This window comes from Haemorhous mexicanus, chromosome 3 (genome assembly GCF_027477595.1).
Source record: "Haemorhous mexicanus isolate bHaeMex1 chromosome 3, bHaeMex1.pri, whole genome shotgun sequence".
NCBI lineage: Eukaryota > Metazoa > Chordata > Aves > Passeriformes > Fringillidae > Haemorhous > Haemorhous mexicanus.
In genome coordinates this window covers 43,337,428-43,355,100 of record NC_082343.1, presented here as the reverse complement: position 1 = coordinate 43,355,100, position 17,673 = coordinate 43,337,428, and the positions used below count along the sequence as shown (strand labels likewise).

General features: G+C 42.4%; 1 protein-coding gene across 2 annotated transcripts in view; it reads right to left on the bottom strand.

The window, feature by feature from the left end:
• Positions 1-681: 681 nt before the first annotated feature.
• The window catches only part of FAM120B (family with sequence similarity 120 member B), a 78,656-nt gene continuing 61,664 nt past the window's right edge, over positions 682-17,673 (bottom strand). The window contains exon 10 of one of the 2 annotated variants that reach the window (XM_059841548.1): positions 682-788. In XM_059841548.1, coding sequence (XP_059697531.1) covers positions 745-788 — 44 coding nt within the window. In that variant the 3' untranslated portion in view covers positions 682-744. The remainder of the gene's footprint in view (positions 789-17,673) is intronic. The other variant, XM_059841551.1, reaches the window with a different exon arrangement.

Here is a 17,673-nt window from a genome sequence, read left to right as displayed (position 1 = left end):
GCAATGGGGTTTTGCCCAAGTCATGGCTTTCAAAATCAAACAAGATCATTCTTGTTTGTGGCTGGAAATGCTCAGCAGCCTGATACAATCTGGCCACAGAGCTGTGCAAGGGGTGAGGTACCTACCAGGAGATCAGCAAATCTGGTCAGGTAATGAAAGTTATCCTCTGCCTAGCAAAAGCTGTGAGGATTTACCTGGTGCTCCTAAAAGAGCTCAAGGCATGCTAATTAGTGTTGGACACTAATGAAAGGCTAGCATGGTGATTGCTGCTGAACCAAAGCAGTGGCTGCTCCTGCTGCTGCTCAGCACAAGGTGCAGGAGAATGCAGAGAAAAGGTCTTGTGTTCTGAACCAGCCCAGCTTGCTCTCAGCTGTGGCCTGGGAGTTGCCTTCAGCTCCCAAGAGTTCTCTCTCATCTCTTCCATCTAAAACAGGAGCAGGACATGCGGTTTTTCACACTAACATATCACATCTTTCTCCTGGATGCGTGCACATATGTGATACTGCTAAACATTTTGCCCAGTTTTGGAGAGTTTTGCAAAAAATCAAGCCTCGTATGCCCCCACAACATCCCTCAGGAGACCACCTGTAAGTATATTTGACATGTGTGGAGCAGCAGAAAAATATAATCAGAACATATTGTAGACAGGAGTATTTCAAACCCAGAAGTCCATGAGATTTTTCTGACCTGAGCACTTGAGTCCCAAGGATCCTTGGCTGTGAAACTTCAGCCCATTCTTCTGTACTAAGAAAGGCTTTGACTCTGGGAGGATGATAGACTGTGGTGCCCTGAAGGAGATTAAAGCAGGTTAAGAGAGAGCATGGCCTCATTTCTCACACAATTCACATGGGTGAGTTCTCCCACTTTCTAAGGTTTACCTGCCTGTCAATGACAAGCAGTTGCATTCCTTTCCTCTTTTAACCACCAGCCTCTGGCTAGCTTGTGTTACAGGGTCATGCCTCTGCTCCTGGTCAGGGAGTCCATCCCATGTCCAAAGCCTGACCAGCTGAGGAGGGACTGAAGGGATAAGCCTGGCACAGTAGCTTGGTCTTATTGACCAACCACTCTGGACAGCTGAAAGAGATAACCACATTCATCTGTACATCAGAAGGCTGTGGCACATACCTCTAACTTGTGGTAATGTGACCAGGACAAACATGAGCAAGGCCACTTCTGTGGAGCAATGTGTTGGCAAGTTTTAATTTTTCATTATATTTAGCTTTTAAAATAAAAGCAGGCCATTTAATTAAATGTATGGGCATGAATGTGTTGTGCTCAGATATCACAGCAGAGTATTTTCTAATCAATGGAGCATATATTTTCACTTAATGAAGTCCAAATCTTTTGGTATGGCATTTTTGTCCCATAGATGGTGACACTTAATCTTCCATATCTGGGAGACCCACAGAGCTCATGGGTTCTGCAAAATGTCCTCTCTCCCTCTACTCTAGCATAAGACTTTAGAAAAACAATCTGGTTCCATCCCAGTGCTATCTGAGCTGCCCATTTCTAATAGCCAAAGGAAAAGCAGCACTTCCCAAGCACAGATCTGGGTCTCAAGTGAACCGAACAACCTGTGCAAGAGACTGGCTTTCCCCTAGCTGGAACAGAAGCAAAGGAACCGTGAGGCTGACTGGAATAACACACCTCAGGGAGCCAAGCCACCACCACCAAGCCACCAGGCTTCTACTTTGTGTCAGCACTGCAGGCTCCCTTTACAGTCAGAAACAAAACAGGCACAGTCAGTGCCTCTAGGAGAATATTTTCCCACCTATTTTAGGAAGGCCTCCACTGCCCTCTGAAAACACTTGCTATGTCCCAGACTGGCAAGTGAAGAAAGACAGACTACCAGTTTGGATCTGCAGCTTTCAGACAGCCAGTGCTGGGTGAGTGCCCTTAGGTATCACAGGTTAGATGCCTCCAGTTAGTTGATGGGAATCTGGGAAAAATACCTTTGTCAGTCTCAGAGAGGAGCTTCATGTTTGCAGAACTGACACCCTTCTAAAAAGAATCAGAAAGAAATAGCAGAAGAGATAAACTCATGTTGCAGACTACTAATTGGACACTTAGGTCTTCAGACGGAATCATCTTCAGCTATGTGACAGCAGAACAAGAGCAACCAGACACAGCTGCAGTGATTTTTGCTGAAGGAAGAAGCCTTCCAGCCTGGGCTGAGATCTTGCACACAGAGCCTGGTCACTCTGGCTGGTGCTAATCTCACCAGCATCTTGGAAGGTCAGATGATAAGCTTGCACATCCACATGGAATTTTCCACAACAGCCACAGGCATAAGTTATTTTCAGTGATCCAACCTCAAACTTCCTATCAAGGCATTTCAATTCCCTTAGAACTGAAGACAGAGCACAGCTGGCTACTGCTTTTGGGAGTAGTAAAACTGTATGGAAAATTGAGGTTGTAGATTTAGAATCCTCAAATAATTATAACTAGACTCAGGACACTCTGAGTTTTGTGTCTGCTGTGGAAGAATTGTGCAAGCACCTGACAGTGAAGCAAAGAAACATTATACATTCTTTACAATGTTATAAAGAAGCCTTCCTGATTTCCTTATAAATTATCAGGCTCAGCCTATATCTGGAGATTCAGGCAAAGTGAACTGGTGGTCTGATCTGGTGTAGCAAATCCCACTTGTTTTGGTTTCAGCCCCTTTTTTTCCCAGCAGCAATAGTTAATGTTTGATATGCGGGGCACAGGGATAATTATCACCACATCTGTTTTCTCTGTTACAGACTGCATTTTTAGCCATGTAATCACTAACAATTGGATGGAGGATTCTCAGAATATGTTTATCAAAGGCAAGTATTGTGAGGCATCTGTTTCATTTAGTCTGGAAAGCAAAAAAATAGTATTCAAAATTGAATACTTACCCTGGAGCAATGATGAAATTATTCTACATACTAAAGTCCAAGCTACTGCTCTATTAAATCAACTTTTAATGCCTCCTTGTTAAATCTGCTAACCTTTCCCTGCTCCAGACATGCCCAGATTTCATGAGTATCTTTGCCAATACTAGGAAGCAACTGATGGTAACCAAGAATAGAATGCAGCAAAATTTAATTCCCAGAGTCAAACCAGCTTGTATTTTCCACTGTTATAATAAGCAAACTCTAATTAAGTGTACTAAGCAAAGGCCTGGCTTGCAGAAGCTCTGCACAGACAGCAAAAACTCTGAAGGGCAGGACATGCTTTATTTGACAGCTTCTGCTAGAGAAAATAAAAATAAATACTTACAAGGAACATTCACATAACCCCTTGCTCATTTCAGAGTCTGTGGTTTGCAGATCATGGCAGACAAACTGAAATTGCAGTGCTTGGCTAAGTGAATTCCCACATATCTGTCTCAAAGTCTTATTGTTCTTTGAAGACAGAGGAAGTTTCAAGTATTAAAATAATCTTTAAGATCTTTATGAGGCAGTGTGACAAGGTACTTGGTGCTTGTAGGGAGGTGAAAAACCAAAGACCTGTAATTTTTCCCAGCTATTCATGTGCTACTGGTAAAGCACCCTGGTACAGGGAGACACTCTCTCCTCACCCATCTATTCTCCTCTCACCCCTCATCTCCCCTGCAGCTCCTGGCAGAGTTGCTGGCAGAGAACCTTGGGCTGCAGAGCAGAGACATCAATTGTTTGAGAGCTGACACTTCCTAGATCTCAGTTGTGCCTCAGCTGTGCCCCTTTCTGCACCTGTAGAGGTGTGGAGGTCCCCAGATCCAAACCCTGAAGGATCAGGTGGGATAAATTAAAAACATCTCTTCCAGTAGGGAAGATCAGAAGTTGCTTTGCAAGACTTTTGTGTCTACATTAAAAGTCTTAGATGTATAGTGACTTCCAACAGGATCGGGAATTATCTGTGTGTCTATCATCCATCCATCCATCCATCCATCCATCCATCCATCCATCCATCCATCCATCCATCCATCCCTACCAGCGTTAACTGGTGTAAATAAAGCACTGCAGAGTCAGAGTTCAATAGAAACACACATTTCAGATTCATAAAAATGAGCACCAAAGCCTGACTCCATGCTAGTCCCTCAGCTGGCTGCTGTCAGTGGGATGCACTGTGCAATTCCATTTCTGAATGCCATGTAAATGATAGCGCTGTGTTGTGATACATCAATTAAGTCCTTTGAATAAAATAATCAGAAAATTCTGTAAGGATGCTTCTTTGCTTTCTGAAGGGAAGAAATACTAAACCCAAACACAACCCCAGGCTTTGTGTTTATCTGGTGGTTTGTTTTCCTCTGGAGTTAATTCATGGGTTGAAATCTCCATGCATATATATTCACACATGTAAATAAGGAATAAAAGGCTTCACATTCTGTGTGAAAGGCCTCAAAACACTTCTCATAATTTAACTTAATAGATCTTAGAAACGTGCCAACTAAATAAAGTGCATGACACACATTTAGATGAAGCATCAGTTTTGCAGCTGACTGACTACTGCTCCATTATTTCTACTAATTACATATTTATCTGCCTTAAGGAGCAGTTCTAACTATTGATACAACTAGAAACAGCTTGCACAAAGCCAAAAATAAAGCAGCATTATGAAGTCAGACTTTTACATGCAAATACAGGACCCAGTTAAGAGGGTATAAAGCAGCAGTCATGTAACTTCAGAAAGACCTGCACCACCTCGTGTGACAACTAAAATTGTTTCATCTCAGGTTTTACCATAAAAGCACAGACATTGATTGAAATGGGAGGAACTTAGGAATGACACAGTACATGAGGATGTCCTGTGGTCAATGTAAACACATCAGTGCTGCACAAAAGAACAAGAGTCAAATTCATAAATGCTGAGTATTGCTCAACATGATATGAAGACCTGGGACCTTCAAAAGGGAGCAATGCTGTGTTTTGAACAGACCCTAATTCCTCAAAAATTAATAGACTCTTCTTTCTGCTGATCTACTACTCACAGAATGATCTGAAATCAAATCTTGGTTATGCTTGACCCATGTTTGAACATTATGAGAGTCAACACCCCTCCTACCTAAGTCTGGATTGCTGCATCAAACTTACACCTTTATGTATAATTTAAATCCCAAATTCCATTCATATAAATTAAATAGTGATTTTCAGTGCTTACAGCTTCTCAGGAGTGGCTCTGGCTATCTGAGGAAAAGAGTACAATGTTTATCTGTTGCACAGAACTCTCAGATGCTGATTTTGCTCACCCATCTCCAGTTATAATACACTTTCAGTAACTCATAAAAGGTGCATCCTCTCCCTTGTCTTCCCCAAAAAACCATACAAACCAAAAAAAGCAAGCATTATCATATGTCATGGACCTACATCTCACCTGGCATGGGCCAAGACACGAATGCTGAGAGTCTATGGAGTTGCACTGATTTATGAAAACAGAGACTAGACGCTGAACTGCTGCAGTTTCAAAACATGTCCCTGTAATGTTCTCCAAGACTCAAAGCCCGTAAGTGAACATCACAGCCAGGTCAGGCAGCAAAAGTTGAGGTTTTGCTGGTGACAAGACTTTGGGAGGCTGCTTTATACCTACCTTCCTTCCTTCCTTCCTTCCTTCCTTCCTTCCTTCCTTCCTTCCTTCCTTCCTTCCTTCCTTCCTTCCTTCCTTCCTTCCTTCCTTCCTCCCTTCCTCCCTTCCTCCCTTCCTCCCTTCCTCCCTTCCTCCCTTCCTCCCTTCCTCCCTTCCTCCCTTCCTTTTCTCTTTTTTAAATAATTAACATATATGTTTAGGGATTTTGACATCTAGCTTACGAAAGGTATGTCTGTGATGACTGTATGTAAAAGGAGAAAAGGTGCATATTGTATTTAATGCTGAAAGTGTACTCATACATGTGTAAATGTCCAGATATGCTGTGCATTTCCAAGGGAACCCAGGACTGTTTCTTCTGGAATAATGAAGAGAGCAGTAAGTGACTGAGGGGAGGGGGGGTGGAAAAGTCTCCCCATCCCCTTGCAAAACTGAGCATCGTCTGTACTGCAGGCTGGCAAATAATAAGCATTAATGCCCTGAAACAATGTGTGCTTGAAGAAAAGGGATGGATGTATTGAGGGAGGGGAGATTTGTAAATATTGCCCACAAATCATTCAGTGCTGCTTTCACAGTGCACTACTAAAGACAGACTAAATTAGCAGTCCACTTCCCCCGCTCTCCTTCCCACTCAAGTCATGTCTGTTTACCCTCAGTAATGACAAAACGTAGACAACTGTCTGCTAGGACTGTGGTGACATTGGCACACACATACCAGACAAGCAGAATGTTGTGGGAAACAGAGATTGAAGCATCTTGATATACGAGAAACAATTATCATGGGAATTGTTGTTTCTCAATGCAACAGCTATAATAAATAGTTGCCATATGCTAAGCACAGATGCCTCCTTGAAAAGCAGCCCTGTGATGGCACAGCCCATGTTCTCCAGAGTCTGGGGCTTTGATGAAATGACTGGATTTTAGCAAGAACTGCTGCCCCAAAGAAGGGTATCCTGAGCCACTGAAGACCTTAAGGGTAAAAAAAAAAAAAAAAAAAAAAAAAAAAAAGTAGCAGCTTTGCATTTTGCAGGTGGATTTTGCAGTGGCATCTGAAGCTGATTCCTTCAGTCAGCTGAGAGAGCTGGGATGCCTCTCAGTACCATGATTTTCACCTCTGCCTGCTTCTCAGAAAGCAGAAAGCCAGGTAAACAGAGGGGCACAGAAAACCTTTCTGAGGAAGAAGTGCTGCCCACATTACACACATTTCAGAACTGCAGGAGGATTTGGTGCACAGCAGGGGCCTCGGGCTCTGTTTGATTTCAGGACTTACGGGTGGAGTGCTTCATCTGCACCTATGCAGACACACACAGGGGCACGCATGCACATACGCATGCACGCGTGTAGCTGCACCCATGTATCACAAAACTCTTCTGTCCATCTAGACAGCAAAGAGTTATTTTTGTAGCAGAGGAGGATAAAGAACCAAACAGAAGATGATAATGTTCTTCCACCTATTTCACTAATACATCACAGATTGGTGCTGTTGAATACAGAAAGCAAAACAATCCAAAAAACATAACAGGTCCAAATAAAGACCAAGCAGTCTGACTTGCACAGTGTCCTGTTCAGTGTCCTGCCAGAACTGATGCTATTTCATCAACACTCCTGATTCTGCATCTTTCTAGAGGCCAGGTTCTTTAAAACCCTGTCTTCCTGGCATTCACAAAACCCTGCAGGCACATTCCCAACCTTTCCTTTCCCAGCACAATGCCCAGCTAGGTTGTTTAGGTGCCTGAGAAGGGCCCAGCCCCCGGGCTGTCCAGCGTCTGAAGGCAGCTGGCTATCAGGTTGTAGTGACTGTTAGAAGGTTAGATTCTGGAAAAGAAAAATCTTATCTTTATCATTAGGCATCAAAAACTTAAAAATAACCCCTGCCTCCATATTCTTCAGGTTTTACAGCACTCAGCAGTCTCAACCCTTGCTCTGTGCTACAAACAGCTACTAAAATTTTCTACTTCTTTGCTTGTGCTAAAATGGAATTATGGCCTCAGTCTGGGCATCCAGGCATTACTGTAACAGGAACATCTGTTTAACACTTGGGTCTTCCCTGCCAGGACACACAAGCCCTGACACTCCAATAGGTTCTGCTAAGTGAGAAAAGTGGATGAATATCTAAACCTGCCAATGATGCGGGGCCAGTGTGTGTTTTTGTGTGTGTCACTTTAAGAACATGGCAGGGCATATATTTGGAAAGCCAGCTGTAAAACCCTTAGATAGGCTTTGGAAAAAGCCAACCCATCGTGCACAGCAGATGCTGGCTTCATAAATGTCACAGAAGGCAATGATGTAACCTGCTGTACTGTTTGGCTGACATAATTTATGTGTGCTATCATGCAGAATGCTAATAGTGTTTAAAATATATTTTTAAAGTGTCAACCAAACTAAGAAACATCTTACAGAAATATCAGCTAGTTTTTCATTTCTCATATGATTAACACAGCAGTGTTTTACAGCTATGAGGAATTTCCAGTAACTTTTCACATTTTTCATTCGTGCAGTCCCTTTTAATCAGAAACTTTCTTTTATCTGAATTCAGTTGTATGCTTTGCTAAGAACTGTTACTTCAACAATACCAGGAACTTCCTTATTATTATCCTATTTATGCCGAGGGTTCTGATTGCTACCCCCCACTCCCATCTCAAATTTAAAGGAAAATGGAAAACTGTTAAGGAAAATTAAACCCTGCCGAGTGGTTGCTATGCATTTTGAATGGCCCTTTTGTGCATGTATTATACATACATACATACTACATGAACCTTTTATTGGCTAAATTTGTATCTAGTGTATGTTTATTAAACAGCCAAAAAAAAAAAAAAAAAATAGGACACTGTGAAGAGGCTGCCTGTTTTCAGCCCTTACTGGATTTGCAACAACACAAGACAGCTGAATAAAAGACAAATGCTGAAGTGTTAAAGATCCTCTTTTTTAGCATATGAAGACTTTACAGCTTCACACTTGGAGTTCTCAGAAGTGCCTCTGTTACCAGGATCTTTTTGAACTCTTATTTAAACCTGTCAAACTTTTTTTTTTAAGCTGACCTGTTGGTCATTAAAAAAAAACCAAACCAAAAAAAACCCCAAAAAAAACCCCAAAAAAACCCAAACCAAAAAAAACCCCAAACCACAAAAATCCCCCCAAAACCCAGATGAAGCCAAAAACAACAAAAACAACAACCAAAAAAAAAAAAAACACCAGGATTTTTCCCATCAGCTATTCTATTAGTCTGTTAAAGATATCATACAGTGATGACAACATCAATCCACAGGCTATTTTAACTGTGAATTCCACAGAGCTGCTATATGTGAGGGACATACGGACTCAGATCCCATGGCTGCACTTGGCTGGTGACTGGGCTGCCTTTTCAGTCTCTCAGAACTGACGAGAAGGAATTAAGTTCAACACTGGCACTGGAGTCTGCTTGACTTTAGACCTAGGGCCGGAGGCATTTTGCAGTCCTTACCTTAACCTTCTCCTCACAACATTTCTGTGGAGAGCAAGGGAAGCACCAGCTGGAGTAAGAACCCCATTGGATTCAGCCTGTAGCTAATGCTGTGCAAATCAAACTTTTTGCTGAAATGAGGTTGCCCTTGACCAGTGAGGCACAATGAGGCTGTTTAGCCTATGAAGTGCTACCCAACAGTTCAGGGCAACACCTGCAAGAGCGAGCTGAAACCATGTGGATAAGAGGGAGAAGTTCAGTTACTCCAAATTTAGGCGGAATTTAGCTGCAATGCGCAAGTTGGCACTTGCCAGCTGTGAAAAGTAACAGAAGAAGGAGTCAGGAGCCTGCCTTTAGAGTCTGTTTGAAGGAGAAGTTCAGGCACATCAAACAGTATCTATGATGGACCAACTGTGTTCTGAGACAGGAAGCATTCCTCCTCTTTTAGCCCATGCTCATTAAGGAGGGCAATTTCCTTCTGCTTCCTCTGGATGAGAAGGCTTGCTCTGGAGATATTTGCAAGTGAAAAATCTGACACTCAGATGAAGGGAAGGGTTAGAAAACCAGTAGCTCGTGGAGTTAATGACAAGAGGTATCTGCTCCTGTGTGTTGCACCATGGTGTGTCTGAGAGGAGTGACACAAAGCACCCTGCAGGATAGATCCCGTGGAACAGAAGGACACTCACTGGCCGAGTCACACGTTTCACCAAGCCCTGCTGGCAGGAGCCCTGCCCCAGCCTCCCTGTACAGATCTCCTCGCTGAACACTCTGATCAGTCAGCAACACACAGCACTACCAATACACAGCCTCAGGACCTAAGAGTTGGAGCTTTTTGAAAAGATACCTCTCTGTTTCCTCATTTCTTCTTATGAGCTCAGGTGGAAGTATCTTTACAGAGAGTGTTATGGCACACTGTCTGCAAGGAGTTCTCCAGGAATCCCCTGAGCTTGAACTCTAAATGCAGAGAGATGTCTCCACCATCCCTCAGCCCCTGCAATGACTTACAGCACGCCCTGCTCCAAGTGTTTCCTGAGCTGCAGCAGCTGTGGGGCAAGAGAGCCACCACTCCCATGTCTCACCAGCCACTGGTTGCCATGAAAGGGACGAGTATGGGTGGCACCAACATGTCCCATTACGGTCCAAACGCCACCACAATGGAAAAATTGAGGGAACAAAGGGCCAAAAAAAGACAAGTGCAAGAAGTTACTCCTCACTCCTGCCATAGTGCTTCTCTACAGCCAAACAATTTTGACATTTATTCCATCATCTCTATGCATCTCAGTTGATTTATTTCAATAACTGTGTGTTTTTGTGGCAGATCAGATCTCAAATATTGTTGCACACCCTATTGCCAGCAGTTACCCCTTAGCCCTGCTCTGAATGGGGGATAGTGCAGCAATCCCAAGGGGCACCTCCTGCCCATGTTGCTCACTCGACTTGCAGGGCTCCCTTTCTTCCACCTCCTCTGTCCCAGTGACTAATTTTTGTTGGGCAGTGAGGCCTCCTGGGAGCAGGGCTCAGCCTGCTGGGCACAGTGGCTTTTGTTAGCTCTGCTTTCTGACACCTCTAATTCACGGCAGTCTCTTAAGCTTTTGGCTGGAGTGTCAAGAGTTCCTGTAGTGGGATCTTCATCTAATCTCCTCTGGGATAGCCTTAAGTGCCTTGTTTTCCCTTTTCCTTTTGCTTGGGCATTGTTCTTTTTGGTTTGCATGTGGCTAAATTCTCAAGTTGACAGCAGTTACTGAGAGTATGGAGGTAACTTCAATTACTCCTTTCATGGTGAGAATTCCCTCCTATTTTCCTCAGCTCTGCTTTACATCGACTGAGTGGTTGCTTTGGCTAATTACCTTAATTGTCCTGCTCTAAGACAGATACACTACCTGTGTTTGACTTTCAAGTTTTCCAAGGCATAGGAAAAAAATTAGGCAAAAATGACCAATGGTTTCAAGCATGCGGAGCTGCTTGAAATAGGACAAAACCTCACATTTGGAGACATATGTCTATGTTCATTGTACCTGCCTAAATTTTCAAAGGAGATCAGCTGCTAGGAAAAGTGACCTTCACATCACATCCCTAAATGGACGCATCAGCAGATAAGAAAGTGCCCAACATATCAGGGATTCACAACTGCAACAAAAGCAGGAGGAGGACGGAATATTATTAAACAAAGATAAGAGCCTGATCTTTAACAACCATTTTAAAACGAGTTTACTAAAAAAGAGGTTTGTTCATTAATTTTTATTAACATTTGCCTGGATTGATGTACACTCAGCTCTCAAGTTGGCTGGCCGCTCTCCACCAGGTTTGATGGAAGTTGAAATTGCACTACAAATTATTAAATTCCTACAAGTCTCTATGTAAATAGACACCTGGCTTGAGGAAGGTGGTTCTGTTTGTGGCCTCCCTGAAGACAAGTCCCTATCAAATGCTAAAGCTTACTAGGTGCAGGGAATCTGTGTGGGAGACATCACAAATTTCTCAGACAAGGGGAAAAACCTTGACTAGAGCCAACATTTTATTAAACATCAGAGTATACAAACACAAAGGAGGAATCCTGCAGACATCATGCTCCTCCAGTTCCTCTACTCTTGCTGTGAATTTCTTGCCTTAAATTTTAACTAATTTGCTTAGGTGAATGATTCCCAAGTTTCCCTGCCTTGCTCTTTATGGGCCTTTTGACACATCTGAATGAAAGCAAAAATACAAAGCCTTATACAGGCAGTCAATCTGCCTTATTAATCAGATTATTTAGTCTTGCATGTTTGTCCATCCAAATGCAGGTGATCAAAGGAAGGTGAGTGGGAGAACTGTACTAACCGTGTCCTGCACAGGGTGTTGCTTTCTGAGGGTAATATTTATTTCATTTATGGCACTACCAAATACTGCTCTCCGGGCCTAAAGAGGGCATTTGCAACCACATACGTTTTTCCTAAATATGTTGTTTTAATAAAGATTAAATTCTTCCCAGGAACATATCCATTTCAATAATTTTCTGGTCCAGATCCATCCAGTCACTTCTTATGACAGAGGAGTAAAGAATGAATGGAAAGGTTTCAGTTTTCAAGACTATCTACATGAAAATCCAGGAGCAGGGGACTTCTCTGGTTCTGAAGGGGAGACAGAAAAATAATAGTAATATCAGAAATTTACATGAGTTGAATAAAGCAAAAATTTGAATGAAAGCAATTTGTTCTGATGGAAATACATATTTGCATTATTTTGTTGTATCTTACTGAAGTTGTCAAATTCTGCCTTTTTGCTAAAATTTCACACACTCTGTGTGATTAAGGGAAGTCAGGGATAGTGTTAAGAATATCTGCATTCCTCCCTCTATTCCTGTTTGAGTGTTCTCTGAGGTGGAAACAGAGCACTGTTATTCTTAATCAATGACTCTGGTAATTAAGAGTATAATTCAAAGGGCCAAATTTTAAGTTAGGATGGTTTTATTAAATTTTATTTTATATGAATCATCAGACTTTTCATTATCTCTTTGGTTTGGCTGTTGTTACAGAACTTATCTATGTGTTTTCGCAGTTGGATGACAAATTACTGCTGTCAATCTGGTTTAGCTTTTCCAAGATGGTAACCAAATAAATGAAAACTGAATGTCACAATATCAGTTTTCATGATACACGTGCTCATTCTGCACATGTTTATATGATGGTGAACTTTGCTGCTGCCTCCTGTACGCTTCTTCTATTGCAAATTTGTTACATCAGTGAAAGTAAGCAGTGGAGAGAGAAGTCAATGTTTCTGAAACAACAGAGAAAGTGTGTGAGGGTCCAAACACTTCACACAATTTTGGAATGCCAAGCTCTAAGCTAAAGTCACATTTGACTGTTCATTTGAAAATACTCTTCTGAAAGCTGCCTAAATCTGCAACCAGATTCTGTTTCAGAATGCTGCCTGAGGCTTGAACAAAAGTGAAGCATCGCATATTCAAGATTATGAAAAGTACGAATATCCATGGCCAAAAATAGATCTTCTGGGGTGTCATTGGGTAAAAGGGTTAAAGCAGCAATGGCTGCACAGGGAGACATTTCCAGAAAAACAAAAAGCCAGGATCCAAGTAGTATGAATTTGTCTTCAAAAAGACAAAGCTCAAAACCCACAGCTCCCCCAAAATACTCCCCCATGTGATACTTGAGAAGACAGAGGAGTAGCAATTGCCTGTAATATGTAATACACCATGTGCTGATGCTCAAGGAACATTGCAAAGAACCAGGGTCCTTGCCATTGTCAATGGAGAAACTGTGGCTGCAAGAGTTCACTAATTTCTGGTGGTGTTGCTATTTTACTTTCAAGCAAAGGCAACTAAAATAACAGCACTGAAAAATACCAAATGGATAATCCAAATTTTGGATATTTCACAGGGAAAAACCCTTTTGCATACCAAGCTATCTTTGCATTTTTCATGAAGTGTCTTTGTCAATCCAGATATGACAGCAACTTTCACCTCAAAGCAACAGTGATTCTATTGAAAGAGAAAAAATAAAAACTAATAAATAACAGTTCAGCTGAGAAAAAAAGCCTTTGGAGCCCAAAAGACCAGGTTTGAAGGAGACACTAGGTATGTATCAGCCAGGGTGACAAAAGGAAAACAAATCACATATCCAGACAACTTGTTGATGGATATGCTTGCCAAAGATAATTTAGTGCTGAACACGGAGCTGAAAGCAACCAAGTAAAAATCAATAGGCATCCGAGTGGTTCTGTGTAGAGCAGTTTTACAGAGGACAGCAGACATCAAAGTATGCAGCGAGAGTGAGCTGTGGCCTTTTCAGTCCTCAGAACTGAATTAAGTCGAACGCACATGGCTTCCTCATACAATGCTAACAGGATAGAAGGAAGACTTAAGCCCATCAGCAAGAACAGAGCAATGGATAAACCTCTTTGACTAAGACTTAGTTTATTTAGTCAGATGGGGGAAAAAAAAAGCAATCCACCAAAGCCCCCCCTGAAACCATCACTATCCCATCTGTCTGTGTTATTAACAAAGACTTGTCCAAAGGCTGAGTGGTGTTAACAAGGCATCTCTGCTCATTTGAACTATACGAAGGTGCAGAAAGTCATAAAGTTAAAACATTGTTAAGCATTTACCTGACAATAACAACAAAAGGTACTGAGAAATCCAAGAGGATCATCTACCAGCAAATATTTCAAGGACACAACTGCAGGACGTGAAATCCAAATTAGAGACATGTTTTTTTTCTTGTCCCATCAGCAAGTCAAACGTCATGAAATTCTTTCTTTAAAGATAGTGTGGGGGTGTGGGTGTAAATCACAACAGCAAAGGACATCTCAATTCCACTGTGATCCTCTCTTTCTTCCTAGCCAGAGATCACCACAAGAACACAGGACTTCTCAGAGAAGGAAGATGGGTGTTGTACTGCATGCTCAAACAATGGGCACGACCCAGCAGAATTATAGATCTTGGCTAACGCATGAGAAAGTCAGAACACAGCCACAAAGCTTCACTCCCTGACAGAAATATAATAGCGTGCTCCCCTGGGACTGACGCTTGCAGGGCACTGATTGGCCTGCATGTCTTCTGGGGATGCAGTGCTGTTGGTGTTTTTTTCAGACAAAGGAAAACTGGGAGCCCTAGAACTCATGCAAAGAAAATGTCATTATCGATATAACTTCTCAGTGTTTGGACAACCCTGGGAGCTTTCATCAGGCTTCTTTCAGAAATTACAAGAATTCACATGCCATCTGTTTGTCCCTAAAAGTGCAACAACTGATGCCATTATCAATCCTTCTCTGCCAAAAGGGATGAAATCGACTCCAGCCAGATTCCCCCATGCAAAGATTGCTTATTCCAGCATGAACTGCATGCAAACCATTAAGCAGGCATTTGGAGATGATTCCTGCAATGTGAACCCACACTGCTGGATCCAGCAAGTTATGGCTGGACAACTGATGCCAAAGGGAATTTGGACATTCAGTGGATGCCTGAATCATCATCACCAAAAACTGTCTTGAAGCTTATGAATCACAGATGTGTAGTGTCCCTTCCTGCCAAACTGATGAATGCTTATGCATTAGTAATGGATTCAAATGCACAGAGATATGCAAGTTCCAAGCTGTACCAAGTAAAAGACTGAAAGGAAGAGTTTGCAAGATCACTTCAGTGAAGATTTGGCAGAGAAATATTAGAAAGGGAATAATAATCTCATACAAGACCTGTGAAGCAAATATCTGACATGATTCCGCAGGGGCAAAATATAATGTTGTTTATTATGGTATATTTAAAATTATCAGTTCCCTGCTTGTGTTCAGAGTCTCTTTTTTAGCCAAGAACTATGTTCTCTGATAAAGTGAAGGTTGTCAACAAAAGCATGCTCAGCAGCTCTGAACTACCCTGCTGAGGAAGCTTACACATCTACACAAATTCTAGAGGTAGCAACACCTGTGAGGAGCTTCAGAAGAAAATTTTGACCACAGGAACCATGAGCAAGAGGAATGCCTGACCTTGGCTCGCCAGATGTTGGCTGGACAAGACACTTGTGTATTGTAAGATCTCCTCAACTCTCTTCTTTTGAAAGATGATCTTTTCAAAGCTGCTAAGAATGGGAAACTCTCCATTTTGTTAAATGGAAATTAAATAAATTTCAGTGGAGACAATAAGATAACCCAGGGAAAAAGTGGCCCTGGTCTCTTTGTGTCCTGGCTCTCACTGTCCATCCTGGTGGTATCTTGTCCTGCCTCCTGGAACATGGGCAATTCATGCCATAAATTAGACTGGGCAAAGCAGATTCAGGTACATCCTTGTCCTCGCCCAGCTCCAGCTGAATCTGCTCCAGTTTCCCATTAAGCTAGTAAAATAACTGTGGAAAGAAGAGAATAGCACAGGGTGAGAACAAGCAGTCAGAAGCAGAGGAAGTGTGGATCCACTGCTTTTATCAATACTGACAACTTATGCCAGCTTAAATTATTTGTCTGACTACAATCCTGAGATCTTCCAAATAGCTTCTCATTCCAGTTTATATATTACCACTCCATAATCCTGTCATCACTGCCTGAAGCTGGTCAAAACACTGCAAAGGGAAAAGTTTTATGGAAAAGAGGGTTTCTTTTTCAAAAACTAAGCTCAAGGCTTTCTCCATGTGTGAAAAGGACTCAATACCTGAAGACTAATCCTGCACATTTGGATCACCCCAAAACCCACTTTCTCTCATTGCCTTTGACAATTGCTACTTGCCTGATTACTGAGCAGCGAAAGTTTAAAGCAGAGAACATCCTACTGTGAAGATGATTGAAGAGACTGAGGAAGAAAACCAAAAACCAAAAGCCAAAGCTGAATAAATTGCTCACACTCATTCAGAGACCAACCTAACTTAGCTTGAGCACTTCTCTCCTAAGTTATAGAAGCAAAAATCCCCCTATTTAACTCTTTTCTTGTATGCCACACACAGTTTCTTGTTGAGCTCTGACAGTGTGCAAACCCCATGAAGGGCTCTCATCTTCAGTGGGAAAACAAGCATTATTCACACAGCTCTGGCTCACTCATTTCTGTTCACTAACAGTGTCAGCAACAAGTGCCAGCTTGAAAGCTTTAGGTCAGAATTTTAAAGTAAATGTCTTTCTGTCTATTAGAGCCCCCATCTCCAGGATGCTTTGATTTCTACATTGCTATGAAAAGAAAATTTTTAAAATTTATTAATTTTGTCACAACTTCTTAGTTTCATTTAACTCGTTATCAAATTGGCTTTTGTAATCAAATTATTTTAAACACATTTTAATAAATATCTTGTTTTAAAAACTTACCATAATCTGCCATATTTTACCATTAATTAATATGCCTTATAACATTGCATTTTTGAGTGCTTTAATATAAGGAGCATACAGAAACTGGCATGACTGAAATAAGAACTTCAGCCTTACTGTAATAAAAATATTCGATCAATCTGAAAGAGTAAAAACTCTCTTCTTTGACCTAGATATACTCTGATTCTGAAAAAAAGCAGACTCCTTCCACACTGATTCTGGAAAAAAGCATCCATGACATTCCTGCCCTCCCATTGCTCTCCCCCCCTGCAGACCCTGGCTGTGCTGGCTGGCTCGGTGGCTGCTGCAGCTCCTTTGGGCAGGGCACACAGCTTCCAGCGCTCCCCTGAGCTGCAGCTCACTGCTAGCAACTCCATGGGCATTGCTTTTTGGTGAAACTGGGGGTTAGGCCAAGCTTCTGCAATCAGCACCTGCAGTCCTCTTGATAGCTGCTGGAAGTAATTCCAGAAACAGCCAGAGATTCCTCCTCGCGGGAGGCAGGGCGCAGGTGCCGCAGTGCCCTCCTTGTCCCCAGCGGTTCCTCCCCTGGACGGGAGCGCACCCGAGAGGTTTCATGCAGTGACATATGTCTAATTGGCTGAAAGGTAATATTCAAAGGGCCTGTGCCGCTACTCTGGGGGCTCAGGGACTGCAGCTGGCAGAGTGTTAAATCAGTTAACAGCTGGGCTCTCTGCCGCGCTGCACCGCTGCTGCTGCTGCTGCTGCTGCTGGCGGGGCCGCTGCCCACTCGGGCTCATTGAGCTCCCCAGTCAATGGAGAAGGCATCTCTATTGTGCACCTCAAAGCCAGCTCACAGCCCCTGAAAGAGAAACAGGCCCCAAACTACTGGGGCAGATCGTATGACAGGATTACTTGCTTGTTGTTCCTCTTTCTTTCTTTTTTTCCTCTTTAAAGGGCTTCTATTGGACTACAGG